Here is a 16835-nt window from a genome sequence, read left to right as displayed (position 1 = left end):
CTTTTTTTTTTTTTGGTTAATACCGTTAAAAATCCAAAACTTGTACCTAGGACACGTTAACTTCAAATTAAGTTTTGTCTCACGAGAATTTATAAAATTGGTACTTTGACCTAAATTTACCCTTCATTAACATTCTAGCTAGTATCTCATTAAAGTACTTACATGTCACACACAACGTATGATTGCAACACGTACTTGACGTGGTGAATAAAAAATGCAACGTGAAGAATTCACGTATTTGGATATGATATTGAACGAAATGCTAATGGATAGTAAATTTGGATTAGAGGTATCAGTTTGAGAGTTATTTGAAAAACAAAATTTGGTTTGGAATAGATTGTCTCGAAGGCACCAGTTTGATAATTTTAATGGAATTGATCATTATTTTTCTTCGGGTGGGGCTTTTCTTGATGGCATTTTCATTGATTAGGCTTGGTTTGTTTCACAAAAAATAAATAATTGGAAAAATATTTTCCTAAAAATGATTGCTTGTATTGCTAGAAATAATTAGAAAGAGAAAGATGTTTTCATTTTCGATAACAGTTTATGTTTAAACATCTTTCGTGAATAATGAAAATATCTTTCATTTATTTATATTTATAAGCAATATAAATGATATTTCTAAAAACTTTTATTTCCAAATAATTCATTTTTTAGCAAAACGGATGGAGCCAAAGCTTAGCTTAAAAGTACATGAATCCATGGCATAACTTTTCACTCTGCCTATTCAATTCAAGGGGAAAAGTGCCAAAAAGTCCTAAACCTTTTGTATTGGTGCCAATTTAGTCCTAAACTTTTTTTTTGTGTCAATTCAGTCTTAAACCTTTTGCATTGGTGCCAATTCAGTCCTAAACCTTTTGTCTTTGTACCATTCAGTCCTTCTAGCCAATTTTGGCTGGGTTTTGCTATTGTAGACGCCGACCGATCACCGGCGCTGACGTGAACAATTTTAATATTTTTTTGAATTTTTATTTATTATTTTATTTTCTTTCTTTTCTTTTTTTTTTCCCTCCCCTCCCTCCTTCCTCCAGCCAGTCGCCGGACCGGCGACCGACCAGAGGCCAGAGGCCGGCGCCGGTGAGGGCAAGCCTCGCCGGCCATTGGCGAGGTCGTGCCTTGCCCAGTCGCTGACGAGGCTCGACCTTGCCAGATCCGGCGAGGTCGGGCCTCGCCCAGCGGCTGGCGAGGGCGAGCCTCGCCGGCAACGGCGAAGGCGAGCCTTGCCATGGCTGGGTGAGGCCCGATCTCGCCAGATCCGGTGAGGTCGTGCCTTGTCTTGCCGCCGGCGAGATCGGGCCTCGCCTAGCCATGGTGAGGCTTGAGCCCTTGCCGGAGGTCGCCGATGAGGGCTCGAGCCTCGCCATGGCTGGACGAGGCCCGACCTCGCCCAGTGCAAGGCTGCCCTCGTCAGAGGCCGGTCGCCGGTCCAGCGACCGGCTGGAGGAAGGAGGGAGGGGAGAGAAAAAAAAATAAATAAAAATTCAAAAAAAAATTAAAATATTATTAAAGTTTTCCACGTGATCGGCGGTGACCGGCCGCCGATCGGTCAATATCCACGTCACCAAAATCCGGTCAAAATTGGCTAGAAGGACTGAATTGGCACAAAGACAAAATGTTTAGGACTGAATTGGCACCAATGCAAAAGGTTTAGGACTAAATTGGCGCCAAAAAAAGATTTAGAACTAAATTGGCATCAATGCAAAAGATTTAGGACTGAATTGGCACCAAAAAAAGGTTTAGGATTAAATTGGCACTAATGCAAAAGGTTTATGACTTTTTTGGCACTTTTCCCTCAATTCAAGTGCTTTCTGTTTAAGCTCCTGTGAAACTCCTCAAATGTAACATGTTTGGGTGCACTTGAAATAACAACCTTCGTGTGCACTTGAAATAACAACCTTCGTTTTTTCCACTAACCTCCTTTTTATCCGACTTCCTTTGTAAGAAATATATGCAATTATCCAAATGACTTGCTTTCGACTCTCATTCTCGAACATCCTCTGCTCTCCTGCTTGGTATGTGTACTTGATACAACTCTTTAAGAACTTTTAATGAGATGATGATACAAATGGTCATTGGACTTTGACTCAATATGTAATGTAATTCTTGAACTTTCAATTTGTTCAATGTAGGTCCCTAAACTTTTAATTTGTTCAATGCGGTCTTTGAATTTTTGATATATGTTCAAACTAGTCTTTAGATCATACGAAAATGTTCAATGTTATCCCTAGGACAATATTGACTATTTTCATATTTAGTTTAGAGACTAGTTTGGACATGTACAAAATGTTCAGGGATCACATTGAACAAATTAAAAGTTCATGGACTATGTTATACATTGAGCCAAAATTCAGTCATTTTCTCACTTTTAATCTAACATCTCAAATGACTTAATTCCGACATAAACCGAATCAAAAAAGGTTTTGCACATAACATACAAGAGTGATCATGCATCCTCCCGAAGAAAACAAGCCGAAAGTGGTCCGAATACCACTCAATGGCATCCATGTAGTTAATGACAACAATGGGGTGATTTTTTTATTGTCTCATTTGGAAGCATTTCGGAGTCTGTAATAGGAGAACCAATCATTTTCCAATCTTCAATCATTTCCTTTAAAAAAAGGCGACGATTCGACTACGTTCCACAACGTTGGTGCATACATCAGCACTATGTTGACTTCATGCACTTAAGAGAACCAGAACCTACAATCAAACGTGGATAGTCAAATACAGTAAAAATAAACATTGAATTACAAAAATACTCATTTATCTCAAATTCCATATTTCATATACGTACAATACCGAAATTGGATTATATCTTTCCACAAAGCTTTTCAAGTATAAAAAATACTTATACATTAATGATCTATTTTATTGATCAATTTTATTTTACATATTAATTGTCAATTCTATTGATCAATTTGTATGCTTAATATTTAACCATGATCACAACAATGTCAAGGCTACCAAGATTTACCCTCTTGGTTAGGTCTCTCCACGTATATTACCAGTGACCTGGTCCAAATGGATATTCTGAACATTATGTATATCGAGATATCCCTACCTAGATTGATAGCGAGCATCAAGCCAATACCATGATCCTCCAAAAATTCACGTAACCAATTCATAATTTATATCAAAAGGACTTGACCTTCTAGACGATCGCCACGTCATTGTTCCGACCCCCGCCAATTGAAAATGGACATCAACGAGGCCTTCCTTCTACTGATGAGATGTGACATGGGTCCTCGTCATACTCGTGTGTGGGTCCGACAGTGTCCCGAGATTCAAGGGAACCGACCAAGAAAGCCGATGTGGGTGGCACGACACGTGGCGAGATGAGGAATCTGACGAGGGTTCAGCTATGTAGCACGAACATGTTCAGGAGGCCGACGTGTCGGTGTTCGACATGCGACACGTGTTTGACACGTTGCAATATGCTCCGACACGTTCCGACACGAGGTCAATAGGTGTCGAAAATTCGACACGCGGTCAACGCGCCGGACACGTTGCCAACATGTGAGTCTGGAATCCCGACACGCTATTCCGACACGCACGGGGTCAATTTTATAAATTTTCAAAAAATTAGGAGTCAACAAATAAATTTATAAAAATAAAAATAAAAAAAAGGTGAAAGAAAACCCTAGTCTTCGGTTCTCACTTCTCATCTTCAGAGTGCTTTCACTCACACTATGCTCTCCCTCCACCTCTCGATTCGTGATTTCTCTTCTTTGCTTGAACCAACGACGTCCGTCCGTCGAGGAGGAGGCCTGGAAGAAGAACACTGATTGCGTCTATTTCCTCACCATTTCTCATCTTCTCCCTTTGCATCCTCCAAGCTCCAAGCCCCCGAATCCCCATCCTCAGACCCTGAACCCACCACCACCCTCCTCCATTTCCTGGACCAAGAACCCCTCTAGCAGATAGCTCCTCCTCCTCTCCCTCCCGGCACGCGCCATCATTTTTTATTATTTATTTTTTCAAGACACGAAGTAAATTATAGGTTTATTATTATTATTTATTTGTGGATTTAAATCAAATTTAAAAATAATAATTTATTATGTATATATAAAAATATATATTTAATATATAACGTGTCCTAACGTGTCGGAATTTTCTATTTTTTGAGAAATGACGTGTCGCGTGTCGTGTCGTGTCGTGTAGTGTGTGGCGTGTCGGTGTCGGTGCTACATAGGGAATCAGGTTGTTTGATTGACGGAAGGTGCTTGGCTGGCGACGGATTAGGACGGTGACGCAGGGAGATTGTCCGCCTACGGGTTCAGAATTGTTGCCCATGAAATCGTTTTAAATGATAAGCCTCGACGTTGCAGATGGACCCTTTCTCAGTTGCATCTAGCCCATGCAAAGATGTCACCGTGGAAATGGATGCGTCTGCTTGAAGTAGAAATTATTGGAGATGTGCATTTGCTGGAAGTTGGAAGGACCCGTTTAGTTTCGTAACAACTTAATGTTGTCCAGAACTCCTGTTCTGCAATGAAATGCAGCATCCAGTTCGGTGTCTTCCATAGACGAACTGGTACATTTCCACTTGCTAAATGAAACGAACTGACCTCCGATGACGGAAAGTGATGCGAAAAGTATTAGTTATTACTGTGGTTTCTCAGAACTTTTCTGATATGGCTAGGCCAGAAGAGAATCTATGTTACATTCATTGACAGTCGAGCAAAATGAACCAATCAGCTCTAAACCGACCTCTGATCTTATCCAACTGCATTAAATTTTGCAACTGGAACACAAATTTCAGTTTTTTGACGGCGTGTTGTCATCTTTCCAGTGATGGAGTTCGTTAGGAATCGTGTCGAAATGGCCTGAAATTGCGCCAACCTGATCTCTAAGGGTTGGAAGAGAGCTTTCAAACTCTCAAAAGAAAATTGGAGATTGTGACCGACAGGGTGGCTGACATGTATGCAGAAGTAGAACCTCCAGAGAGGATGCCGGAATGAATAGAAAGGAGGTCGGCAATTGCTTGCAAAATGTGGAGAAGATAATAGGTGAAGCGCAGCAGGTGGAGCAAAAGGTTGAAGCAGCCAACTTTTTGTACCGTTTAAGTTTAGAAATGGGGAATCGTGTGGAAGAGCTAGCGAGAAAGTGGAACGATTTTGCGAGCAAGGTAGATTCGGTGAAGGTCTCACGCTATACGTGAAGCAGAACAGAATTTATGAACTGCCAACAAGAGGGCCGAGTTGGAAAGGCTTTTCAAGCAAATTTTGGTAAGATTTTGGATTGCTTAATGAATGAGGAGATGCACTGCATCCGTGTCTGTAGAATGGCAGGACTGCGCAAAACCTCTCTCGTGACCCATACATACATTGGAGTTTGGCAAGAGATAACACGTTTGATGGTGCTCGTTGGGTGACCGTATCACAAGAATGTAGCACAAATAAAATTGAAAGCCCTTTATTACTTCTCTTGGTCTAGATCTGAAGAACGAGAATCATGAGACGGTACAGGCCACGAGAATGCCGGATGAATTGAAAGCTAGGATACTCAGTCCTGTATCATATTCGATTGAAGAAATCCCATTGGATTTATCTCCAGAATTTGCTGGAATTTCAACCTCGTTGTTGCAAAACATACCCCATCGAACGCATGGCAAGTTCGTTCTTCAGGCACATGCAGGCTCTCCAGAACTTGAATCTGTCTTGTACTGGTATCGTAAACCTCACAGCATTATATTTACGAGAATGTTAAGATATGAAATATGTGCCTTCACTCATAAAACTGACAGCGTGGAGAACACCAGACCTCTATGAAAGCGGAATCAAAAAGAGACGCCTGAAGGAATGGAAAGCTTGTCCAACTTGAGACATCTTAATTTGCGTCAAACAGAGAATATGAAGGACGTGCACGCTGGATTTCTACCTCAGCTCTTGAATGTCCAACTCCTTAACTGTCTTGGTGGACCCAAATTTGAAGCAGAGGAGTTAATGAGATTGAGAAAATTGGAAGACTTATGATGTTGTATTGATGACTCATTGCATTTATCACTTGTGTGAGATACTTGTGAAATCAATGCCAGGATCTCGATTACTGGGAGCTCCTTTGGGAAATGTTGATCCAAAAGATAGAGTTGGAAAATAAATTGGGGACAGTATTGGATTGTTGCATTGGAGGAAAAGTTGCTAGTCCAACTACAAGAGGACGTAAAATTCTGAAAATTGAGGGTTGTAACAACTTGAGAAGTTTTATTAATGTTGGGTCGTTTGATAACTTGTGTAAGTTGAAGAGATACGCGATCAAGAGTTGTGGAGGATTTACGCACATATCTGTTTGCTGTGTTCTGCTTCACGGTACCACACCCTCTTTCCACAAATGGGGTGTTTTAACTCTCAAGAGGACTGAGTGAATGGAGAGCCCTCATTGAATTCTCACTTTCTCAGAAGAAGAAGCCGCCATTCCACCATCGCCTGTGCCAACTCCTGGCAATGACATCTTTTCCAACCTTATTTTTATTAAGATCAGAGAATGCCGGAAAATCAAGAGCTTTTTACGTCTGTTGATCACTCCTTGCTAACACGGAAGATAATGTTGTTGAGAATTGCGATGGAATGGAAAAGATAATAGCAGCTAAATTAGCGTTAGAAGATGAAGTGAACAGAAGCGGAGAGATGATGGTCGAATAAAGAATTATCAGCATCAACTTTAACCAGGTTCCATGTGATTGCTTGTCTCCCACTCTTCGTCTCACGAACTTGAGGAAACCCACTTTGAAGAATTTACTGGAACTGAAGTGTCTGTGATGAAACAATCGTCAGCGATTCCATCCAGAGTGTAATAATTTGCAACTGTTGCAAGTGAGAGAGGATGCCAATGAGGCTGCACCTCCTCAAAGTGAAGAATCTCCTTTCCCTTCTCTTCAGATTTTGTGTATCAACTGTCGAGCATTGGAAAACTTACAGTGGACGAGGCGATGTCAATAAGCAGTGCCGACTCAATAGGATGTTTTGAAGTTTTGCCAGCGCCCACCACCACAAACTTGTGTCATAAGAAAGATGCTATACCCCATGACTTTCTGAAATGCGTGTTCTTTTATACTTCTTATTTATCTGTCAATTTTGAAGTGGCGAACAAACAACCAGATGCAGGATATCTTTGTCAAAACAGGAAACTAAACCCCAGGAAGGACATCATGAGGAGGAGAAACTCATGCGCTCAAGTAAAAGATAATTCATTGGTCGTGATTTTACACATGGTGATTCCGTTGCTGTATGTAATTTTGCCCAGCTACAACCCAAAAAGTCTGAAAGAAGATTCCTGCAAAGCCTACAACTCCAGGAGTTTTCGGGGCACCACTTGCTTCTCACTTCTTCCTCTGTCACATCTGTTATTGAAACTAGATGCATCAAACTCGAAAAATTATTGCATAGATCAGGTGCACGAACTTTGAATCCATATGTCCCACGGAATTCGGTGGGCTCCATGCGTAGTAGCATTGGTCAATAGGACTAAACTGAATGAATTCTTACTACAGACTCCTTACTTAATGATGTAAAATCGGAGTAATTGCCTGTGTCATCTTGTTTCAATATTTTGAAAGTTGGATCTGATAAGAAGAGTGAATGCCCTTAATTCAGCAATAATCACATGCCCCTAGTACGCTTTTAACTATATATTTGTTTTGTTGATGTCCTCCTTTGTTAATGTTCTTTGCACATTCGAACTATCTCAAATTGCCCATATCGTCGATTCAGTAGCTAATGAAACGATATTTATTAAAGAAAGTGAAATAATCTATTTTGAATGGCTTCGTTGCCCCAAACCAAGCCAAAAGCTTTTTACTTTTCATTCGATTTTTCTTATGTCGAATAATACCTTTTTTTTTCAATCTGTAAGTTAACTTTTAGGATAATTTTTCCTTGTTTTCCTTTGAAAACTGACCTCAGAAGGATTGCTTTTTGTACTCGTTGATCATGGCTGGACATAATTCACACCACCGCATGGAGACCATTGCATGTTGAGTCAGCCACCACACGACCGCCAATTGCGTCTTTGCCTCAAATTAAGCTAATCATGAGCCCTGTGAATAAGACAAAAGCAAAACAAAAAGAAAAGAAGCTAAGAAATTGCTTAAACTAATTAACTAATCTTCATCCCTGAAGACTTTTAATTTGACCTTTGAGGCATCTCAGAACCATGAGCCCCGTGAAGTTTTCTCTGCTTCTTGTGCTTCTCACTTTACCATTCCCCTCAATTTCGCTTCTAGTCTCTGGATCGAACCGACACAAGATATGCCAAATTATGCCAGGCACAGTAACTTACTCTCTTCTTCTCTCTCATTAGTGAAATCATGTGTCTCTCTCCTTCTCGGTTCGGGGTAAATTGTCGCTTGTAGTTTTGCAACATATGAAAAGGGTATAATGCAATAAGCAGGTTTCATGACATAAGAGGGATTTCGTTTTTCAAACGACGGTGCGTTATTTCACTTGAAATTGAAGAACATTATTCTAAGAATAATTGTCTATAGCGCTTTGAATTATTGATCAATGAAAAATAATTTAAGTAACAATAATCTACGTGTAAACATGTTTCGTCGCCGATTAACATATTTTTCTTTAGTTCATTTTGTAAGCGATACTGACAAATTATTTTTAAGGAAATATTTTTTGAATCGTTGATATTTCACAAAATAAATGCAAAACTCACTTCATTACACAATCGTCCTATCTTGCAGAAACATTGGTTCATGTAGGAGTGATTAGTTCCCAAATGATTCGATTCCCAATTTCTAGAATAGGGAACTGGGCACAATCCGGTTCTATTTTCGGGTAGGCCAATGGAACGGGTTGCATGTTCGTTTTCAACACTTCCATTTGATTCTTCAATTTCTTCAGATATTTCAGGCATTTTTGTTCATAAAAGAAGCCAGATCAGGTGTCCTTTGCAATGGCTGAACCACAACAAGCAAGTATTTGACTAGAAAGATTCTACGAAAACCAATGTACAATGTTAAGCAGAGCATGACGGGAGCACCGTACAAGTTCTTGCCTCAAGTCAGGCCAAGGTTTAAACAGTGCGTTGATTATTTACCTCGAGACTTTTAGAAGCGCAAGAAAGTTTCAATTTCAAACCACAAAGAGACTTTAAATATGCAATTTCCTGAACAAGTTCTCAGAAAAACAGTGCGTTGATTATTTACCTCGATAAGATGCGATTGCGATTGCGATTGCGATCGCGATCGCGATCGGCCAAAAATAGAGCAAGAAAGGGAGGCAAGAGTCAAGCAAGAGAGTGAGATCGAGAGAGGGAGGCGAGAGTCGAGCGAGAGAGACATGGGCGACTCAAGTAAGAGTCGAGAGAGACCATGAGAGGGAGGCGATGGTTGAGAGAGAGTGAGGCAAGCGAATCGAGCAGGAGATCAATTGAGATTAGGGTTTTTGTTCAAAGAGGGAGAGAGTGAGTCATGCGTGCAAGAGAGTGCTTGAGTTGTGTTGTGAAGGATTAGGCCTTATAAAGTTTTTACAAATTTGTAAGAAATTAAAAAAAAAATAGTTCCGATCTAATTGGTCCGCGTGGGCAATTCCACCCATGGAACTGGGAACCGAAAACTGGACCGGTGCCTCCGAAAACAGCCCAAAATTAGCCAGTTCGGTCCGAGCGATTCCTTTTACTCACCCCTAGGTTCATGCCATGTGATATCACTAAAGAGGACAAGCAATAGTCTCGAATATATTTTATAAGGGCAAAAACCACTAAAATTTTTTTCTGTGACGCAAAAAATTCCAAACTTGTTTCCGTGTGACATATTTACCCTACATCAAAGTTTTGTTAATGAGAACCGTTAAAAATTTACTTAAATGTATGCCATAAAAGAAGCTTTTAGACAAAAGGATGCCATAAAAGCCAAAAGTGTTGACATGATACCCACACGTGGCTTAAATAAAATAAAAAGGGAAAAAACCACCAAAAACCCCAAACTTTATCACTTGTGACACATTTACTCCGAACTTTTTTTTGTGTCATGAAAAACCCCAAACTATGCAATTTGTGACACATTTACCCCAATATACTGTAGCCTAGGGTATTTTAGTCTTTTTCCCCTTTTCTATTTTTTTTTCTATTTTTTTTCTTTTTTTCGGCAGGGGCTGCCCTCGCCCCGCCCAGGCGAGGGCTACCCTCGCCGACGTTGGGCGAGGGCAGCCCTCGCCTCGCCGGGCGTCGGGCGAGGGACCCTCGCCCGGGCGGGCGAGGTCGCCCGCCGGCTGCGAGCGAGGGCCGCCTCGCCGGCTGTCGGCGAGGGCCGCCGATGCCGCTCTCGCCCGGGCGGGGAGGGCTGCCCGACGCCGCCCTCGCTTGGGCGGGGAGGAAGCCCTCGCCCGACGCCGGCGAGGCGAGCGCCCTAGCCTTGCCGGGCGGGCGAGGGGCCACTCGCCCGACGCCCCGAGGCGAGGGCGCCTCGCCTAACGCCGGCGAGGGCGACCCTCGCCCGGGCGGGCGAGGGTCCCGCCCTCGCCGGCGAGGGCAGCCCCCGCCGGCGAGGGCAGCCCCCGCCGGAAAAAAGAAAAAAAAACAGAAAAAAAATAGAAAAAGGGAAAAAGACTAAAATGCCCTAGGCTACAGTATATTGGGGTAAATGTGTCACAAGTTGCATAGTTTGGGGTTTTTCATGGCACAAAAAAAAGTTCGGGGTAAATGTGTCACAAGTGGTAAAGTTTGGGGTTTTTGGTGATTTTTTCCCAAATAAAAATGACGTTGTTTTCGTCGAAAAATCATTTAATGGAACTCTGACGGAGAATAAATGTGTCACAGAGGTACAAATTTACGATTTTTTATGTCACAAGAAAATGTTTAGGATAAATGTATCACGGTGAGCATAGTTGAGAGTTTTTGATGTCACAAGAAAAAAAGTTCAAAATAAATATGTCACAGTAAGCATAGTTTAGAATTTTTTATGTTTTATCACTTTGGAGGCAGGGGGGGGGGGGGGGGTGGTGGTGTGGGGTTGGGGGGTGGTGCGGGGCGGCGGCGGCGGTGGAGGAGGGGAAATGCCAGTAATGTGTTAACCAAAGACTTTTGGCTATTTCCATGAATGCGTACGCAAGACTCTTGATGACGAGGCTGTCGTTTGACGGACTGGGACAATCATGCAAGGGTAACCATTCATGCAGCGTGATTACGTGATAATAAAGCAGAAAATGGGAAGAGGGCTTACAAATTTCATGACGAAAACCATCTTCCAAGAAGGTGGCCCCCCCAAGAGCCCACGCGTCAAGACTTAAGTGAGCACAGCGACTGCGAAGCTTCCTCTGCTTCTATATGCCTCATCATTTTACTCTTCGGCTTCCTCTCTCGCAGCCATTCCTTACTTTGGAGGGTTATCAGCAAGTTTTCGCCAGGTGAGACTGCTTTAGATTAGTGAAAAAGCTGTCTGTATTTTTTTTTTCCCTAAATTTCCCTCCGCTCTCCGTGTAACTGGTACTGGTAAATTGTCATGCCTAGTTTTTCTTGATTTATTTCGCACAAGGAACGAAAAGAAAATTTACATCCTGTGTTGGGTCTTTTGTCTGTTCTCTCTTTTGTAGATCTGTTAATTCTTGAGCAAATCGCCATGATAGGAGACTTTGTTATGTTTGTTTTGCTGTTTCTTTTTCTTGCCCAAAAGAATCACGTCATTCCAATACACTTTCGTTACGGAACGACACAAAAAAGTTTCGGATTGCCTGGCATCCACCAATTAGTAATCCAAACGCATGTCCTCTTTACCTGCTTATGCCTCCATAGCACAAGACTTTACAACTCAAGTTGCGTTATACAGAGTCAGAATAGCTGTCAGATCAGTGGTCTAGTCAATAAGAATGATTGGCTAACCTCTTTTGCTTCTGGTAAACCAGATTCAGTACGTTTTTCACTCTCTCCGGTCCTGTTTTCTGTGTATTTGTTTTGTTGATTTCCTCTTTTGTTAAAGTCCTTGACCCAATCGAACTATCTTGTATTGCTCGCATAATCGATCCAGTAGCTAGTAAAACGATGTTTATTAAAGGAAAAAAAAACCTAGTTCGAATGGCTTCGTTGCCCCGAACTGCGCCAAAAGCTTTTCCCTTTCTCTAGAGTCCTTCCATATTCATTATTGTCGTGCACCTCGAACACTAATTAACAATTAACACTCGGAAATATCTGCTCAAGTAGTCGATTATCCGATAAAAGTCAAAGCACAAATGCTGAAAGCTAAAGAGTTTTGCACATCGAATACTAATCGACAACATTTTTCCCTCAATGCTCATGGCAGTCTTCCAATGGATACTATTCTGGGAATCGCCAACAATGCCATCGGTCTCATCGTTCAAAAGGTCACCGACGTCAGCGGAGTCAAAGAGAAGATGGACGCTTTGGAAATGAATATGCGAATGGTGTCGGCAAGGAAGGCTGACATAGTTTTGGAACTAGAGCAGGAAGAGAGGAGACCGGGGAAGAAAAGGAAGAGAGAAGTCGATGCGTGGATGCAAAATGCAGCGTCGCTGGAGGATCGAGTCCACAAGGTGGGACGAAAAGTGGAAGAGGGGCATTTCTTTTCTCATCTCACGTTGGAGAACCAGGTGAGTGGCCTCGCGACTCAAGTGGAAAAATTGCAGGAGATGGGTAGATTTGATCACGGTCTCACGCTGGATGTGGAACTGGCCGGAGGCTATGAGCTGCCTCCTGGTGAACCAGTGGGACAAGCTTCTCAAACAAAATGGGATGAGATTTGGGATTGCTTGATCGACGGGGAGGTGCTCCGAGTGGGCCCTTGGCACTACGTAGAGGTGTCAAAATGGGTCAATTTAATATGAAAGGTATATTTATGACCCAAAAAAACAATTGTTCGGGTTCATGACCCATTTAGAACATTAGGTTGAATCACCCTGGCACTGTGCAAGTGCATGATGAATAGAGACATGCCACCACCGATCTCGGCCCTCGCAAGCGGCCGCAGCGCTCGCCGCCACGCCGCCATGGCCCACCTCCGTCCGTCTCTCTTCCCCTCGTGTCGGATCTGAGCCATCTCTATCTCTCTCTGGCTTCGTTCTTTTTTTTTTTTTTGACTCGTCTCGGTCTTCATCGTCTCCGGCCCCGACGGCCGATCCTCGCCGCCTCCAGCTTCGACGCCGCGCCTCTGTGACCTCAATTTTGAGGCAGACCAAGTTGCTTGACGAAGGATCAAGGCTGATAGGAACAGTTTTGGCAGCGTGTCGTTTGGCACGCGAGCAACCAGATCTTCCCCGCTGCAACTCTATATTCTTCTGGCTTCGCTTCTTGATCGCAGAGGTACGCTTCTTTTCTGGTTATGGTATGCTCATTTGCTGGAGTTGTCAATCTCTTTCCCCTTCAAAGCTTTCAATCAGATGCAAGCACATCGATTTTGCATGAATTAATCTTTGCCGAAGCTCGAAATCATATGATTCTGTTGTATTTATCGCGTGGGTTCTATTCAGTGTCCTAAATTAGTGATTCAAAGGTAGTTGCTATTGCTACTCTGTTTCAAAAAGCTCATATGATAGCTGATCCTTGAGCTCAGCAAATTTCATGAACCAGTTGATAGTCCGGTACAAACTTGAAGTTTGGTTGGGTTTTCAAAGAATTTAGGTAAGGGAAAAGTCTCCGGAGTTTAATTCTGAAGTTAGCATTGGAATAAATTCGTAATTTGAATAGTAGGACTGGCATGATCTTTATATCATCTTTTTGAGCTCCAGAGCTTCGAATGTCTATAGCCTGCCGGTTTTTATCCAGACAGATGACCGCGGCAATCGTGAACAATCTCTACCCGTTTGTCCACCTCAATGTTAACGGCAATCTATTCATTTTAACTGAGCAGGGGCTACTCTGTGTTGCTTCCGCTGAAGACGACTCTGCACAATCCGCGAAAGATGCCGAAGCTGAAGTCTTGGTCTGCGGCGGAGCTGAAGATTTGAAGTTGGGGCGGTGTTGTTTGAAATCCTTCTTATTGTCTATCTGGACTTTGGTGATCTTGATGCTACGCATCTTGCTTATTTGTAATTGAAAGCAAAGCTTTTTCTGTCTGTGCTGATAAGTAGATTGAAAGAATAAGGTTGGCTTTGGTCCTCCATCTTTTGTTGAAGAACAAGTTTGAGATTATCGTTTTCTTGAGTTGAAGGATGATATTTGTCTCCCTACTGTATCTGTGAACTTCACGAGTTTTCCAGTTTCCTTCGAACTCCAATGTTAAAGACGGACCTGATTGGAGATTGGAAGGTTATATAGATTAGGTTGCTGAATGAATTCAGATATTTCAAAGCTGGGAGTTTTTTCCCTTGTTTGTGCATGTTTAAAGAACGCGCTCAGGTATATCGGAATAACCAACCCGAACCTGCAAATGGGCCATGGAGACGATGCCCCAAGCTCGGGTCATGGGCAACATGGTGCTACTGCTGAACTGCGACTGGGAGTTTTTTCCCTTGTTTGTGCATGTTTAAAGAACACGCTCAGGTATATCGGAATAACCAACCTGAACCTGCAAATGGGCCATGGAGACGATGCCCCAAGCTCGGGTCATGGGCAACATGGTGCTACTGCTGAACTGCGACGTCCTGATCAATAACGGCCGCGCAGCGAGGACGGCCGGTTGCGGGTACTGTGGACCCGGTCATCTACTGGCCCGACGGACCAGCAAGTAGATATCATTTGATGGACTGAAATGATTTTTTTATTATTGTTAACGTTAAAGTGTGAGAGGTTTATGATGGTCATTAGTGTTATTTAATTAATAATAAAAGTGTGAGGAGTGACAAACTCTAATGAGTTTTTTACGCTCCTCTTTTGTTCTATATCAATTTCTACATGGTATTAGAGCCATAAAAAAAAATCTAGTCGTTGCGAGTTCAGATTTGACATCGACGAGCATTATCCAGCCCAATTTAGCACTGCCCAGCTTTGCTGAGTCTAGATTTGATGCTGGCGAGTGTCGTCCAAACCAAAACCGGCGTCGCTCAGCCTTGTTGAGTAAGATCTGACGCTGGCAAGCATCGTCAGCTCAAATCAGGTGTTGTCTGGCATTGTGTGGTCTCGTTCATCCCAGACCCAACGTCGACCAGCCAAGATCTGACACTGGTCAAGCTCGCGTCCCTCCCTGCGAGCTGATCTGAGCTCTGTGGTCGCCAATTTGAGCTCCTTGGTCCTCTAGGGATTCGTTCATGTGTTTGTTGTTTTCTATATTCTTAAAAAAAAAATTGCAGCAGCCTGCTTGATGGAGCTACTGACCGTATTCACCTCGAAATTGATGTTGAATGAGGTGCTTTCTGTTTGGGCGTAATATACGGTTTCGGTGTACGTTTTGATAAAGAGATAAGTGCAATAGAAGTCCTAAAACTTGTCAAGAAAGTACAATTGAGTCCTAAAACTTTAAAAAAATGCTATCAAATCCTAAAATTTGTCACGAAAGTACAATCAAGTCCTAAAACTTTCAAAAAGTGCAATCAAATCCTAAAACTTATCACGAAGGTGCAATCAAGTCCTAAAACTTTCAAAAAGTATAATCAATTGAAAGACTTGGTTGAACAAATTTAACAAGTTTTAGGACTTGTTTGCACTTTCGTGACAAGTTTTAGGACTTGTTTGCACTTTTTAAAAGTTTTAGGACTCAAGTGCACTTTCCTAACAAGTTTTAGGACTTAATTGCACATTATGAAAGTTTTAGGACTCAATTGCACTTTCGTGACAAGTTTTAGGACTTTGAATGCACTTATCCCTTTGATAAAATAGATGAATTTGATTGAAGTGTCGTGGAGATTTGGACTGTTTGAAACAAATTGCGGTAATCTGTTGAATTGAATTCTAGTTGGTGGGATTTCTATCTAATTATTGTGCCGAAAATTTGTGTTTATTGGTACACATCGGGTTGTGGCGGAGCATAAAGGTGTAGTGGCTGAGGTTGTGTCTACATCCTTTAGTCGTTTAACAGGGAAGAAGTTATAAGGTATCACCAATTTCTAGCAATGGAGGGAAATCGTGTTGTTAGTATTGACTGGGAGAGAGCAACATAATCATCTAACAGGTAACAAATTTGTCTCTGATACAAATTGGGAAACTGTGGACGCCAGAATTCTTGGTTGAATGGTTGAACTCCATGGAATCCCAAGTTGTGGATTTGGTTACACATATTGATGTAATGAAGGAGTTGGGGGACTACTTGAATGTCCTTTATTCTGGACAAAATAATCTTTCAAGGATTTATGAAGTATCCCAAGATTTTATAGGGTTGATAGAAAGGGTCGGCCACTTACTCAATATTTTGCTAATTTTAAACAGATGTTTGAGGAGCTTAATTCTTTGCTACCCATTACCTCTGATGTTAAGAAGATGCAAGAGCAGCGAGAGCAATTAGTTGTTTATGGGTTTTTTGGGAGGACTAGGACCAGAGTATGATGCAGTCCATTCCCAAATACTTGGAGAAGATAAGGCAACTTCACTCACAGAGATGTTTGCTCATGTCTTGAGGGTCTCACGTGAACCATCTAAATATGCATTCTCTACGAGTGATAGCTCAGCCTTGGCACCCCAAGGAAATTGCGGTGGTAGTCGAGGTCAGAGTGGTGGCTGAAGTGGTGGTGGCGGCCGCGGTTTTGGTAGAGGCCAACCACCCTCATCTAGTAACACTTCTAGTGACACATGGGGTAATACCGGATTTGTCCGGACTTCTCATCACTGTGGTTTACCTAGACACATTCAGAGATTCTATTATAAGCTTCATGGAAGGCCCCCTCAACAAGCTGCGGCTAATGTAGCCAATGCAGTAGAGTCTGGTATCTCTTCGCAATCTTCTGAAGGAAGAAAGGTGATCAAAATGACAAAGGAGGAATTTGTTAGGTACGATCAGTTTCAGATTTCCC

The 16835-nt window shown here is 42.3% G+C and overlaps 1 protein-coding gene across 1 annotated transcript; it reads left to right on the top strand.

The window, feature by feature from the left end:
* Positions 1-11224: 11224 nt before the first annotated feature.
* Positions 11225-14123, top strand: LOC115687643 (uncharacterized). Its single transcript, XM_056317535.1, has 3 exons — positions 11225-11351; positions 12242-13257; positions 13805-14123. Exons 1-2 carry the CDS (start codon positions 11272-11274, stop codon positions 12780-12782), a joined length of 621 nt encoding a protein of 206 aa, XP_056173510.1. The 5' UTR covers positions 11225-11271; the 3' UTR covers positions 12783-13257; positions 13805-14123.
* Positions 14124-16835: the final 2712 nt, after the last annotated feature.

The sequence above is a fragment of the Syzygium oleosum genome, unplaced genomic scaffold (genome assembly GCF_021117445.2).
Source record: "Syzygium oleosum isolate NSW1041296 unplaced genomic scaffold, Sole_v2.1 Sole_v2.13, whole genome shotgun sequence".
Lineage (NCBI taxonomy): Eukaryota > Viridiplantae > Streptophyta > Magnoliopsida > Myrtales > Myrtaceae > Syzygium > Syzygium oleosum.
The sequence above is the reverse complement of the archived record's forward strand: the minus strand, read 5'-3'. Positions and strand labels throughout refer to the sequence as shown.

Excerpts from the sequence above, each read along its gene's own strand:
- LOC115687643 (XM_056317535.1), top strand. The coding sequence starts at position 11,272 with ATGCCTCATCATTTTACTCTTCGGCTTCCTCTCTCGCAGCCATTCCTT. Across the intron at positions 11,352-12,241 it reads TATCAGCAAGTTTTCGCCAG|TCTTCCAATGGATACTATTC; the intron begins GTGAGACTGCTT and ends TGCTCATGGCAG.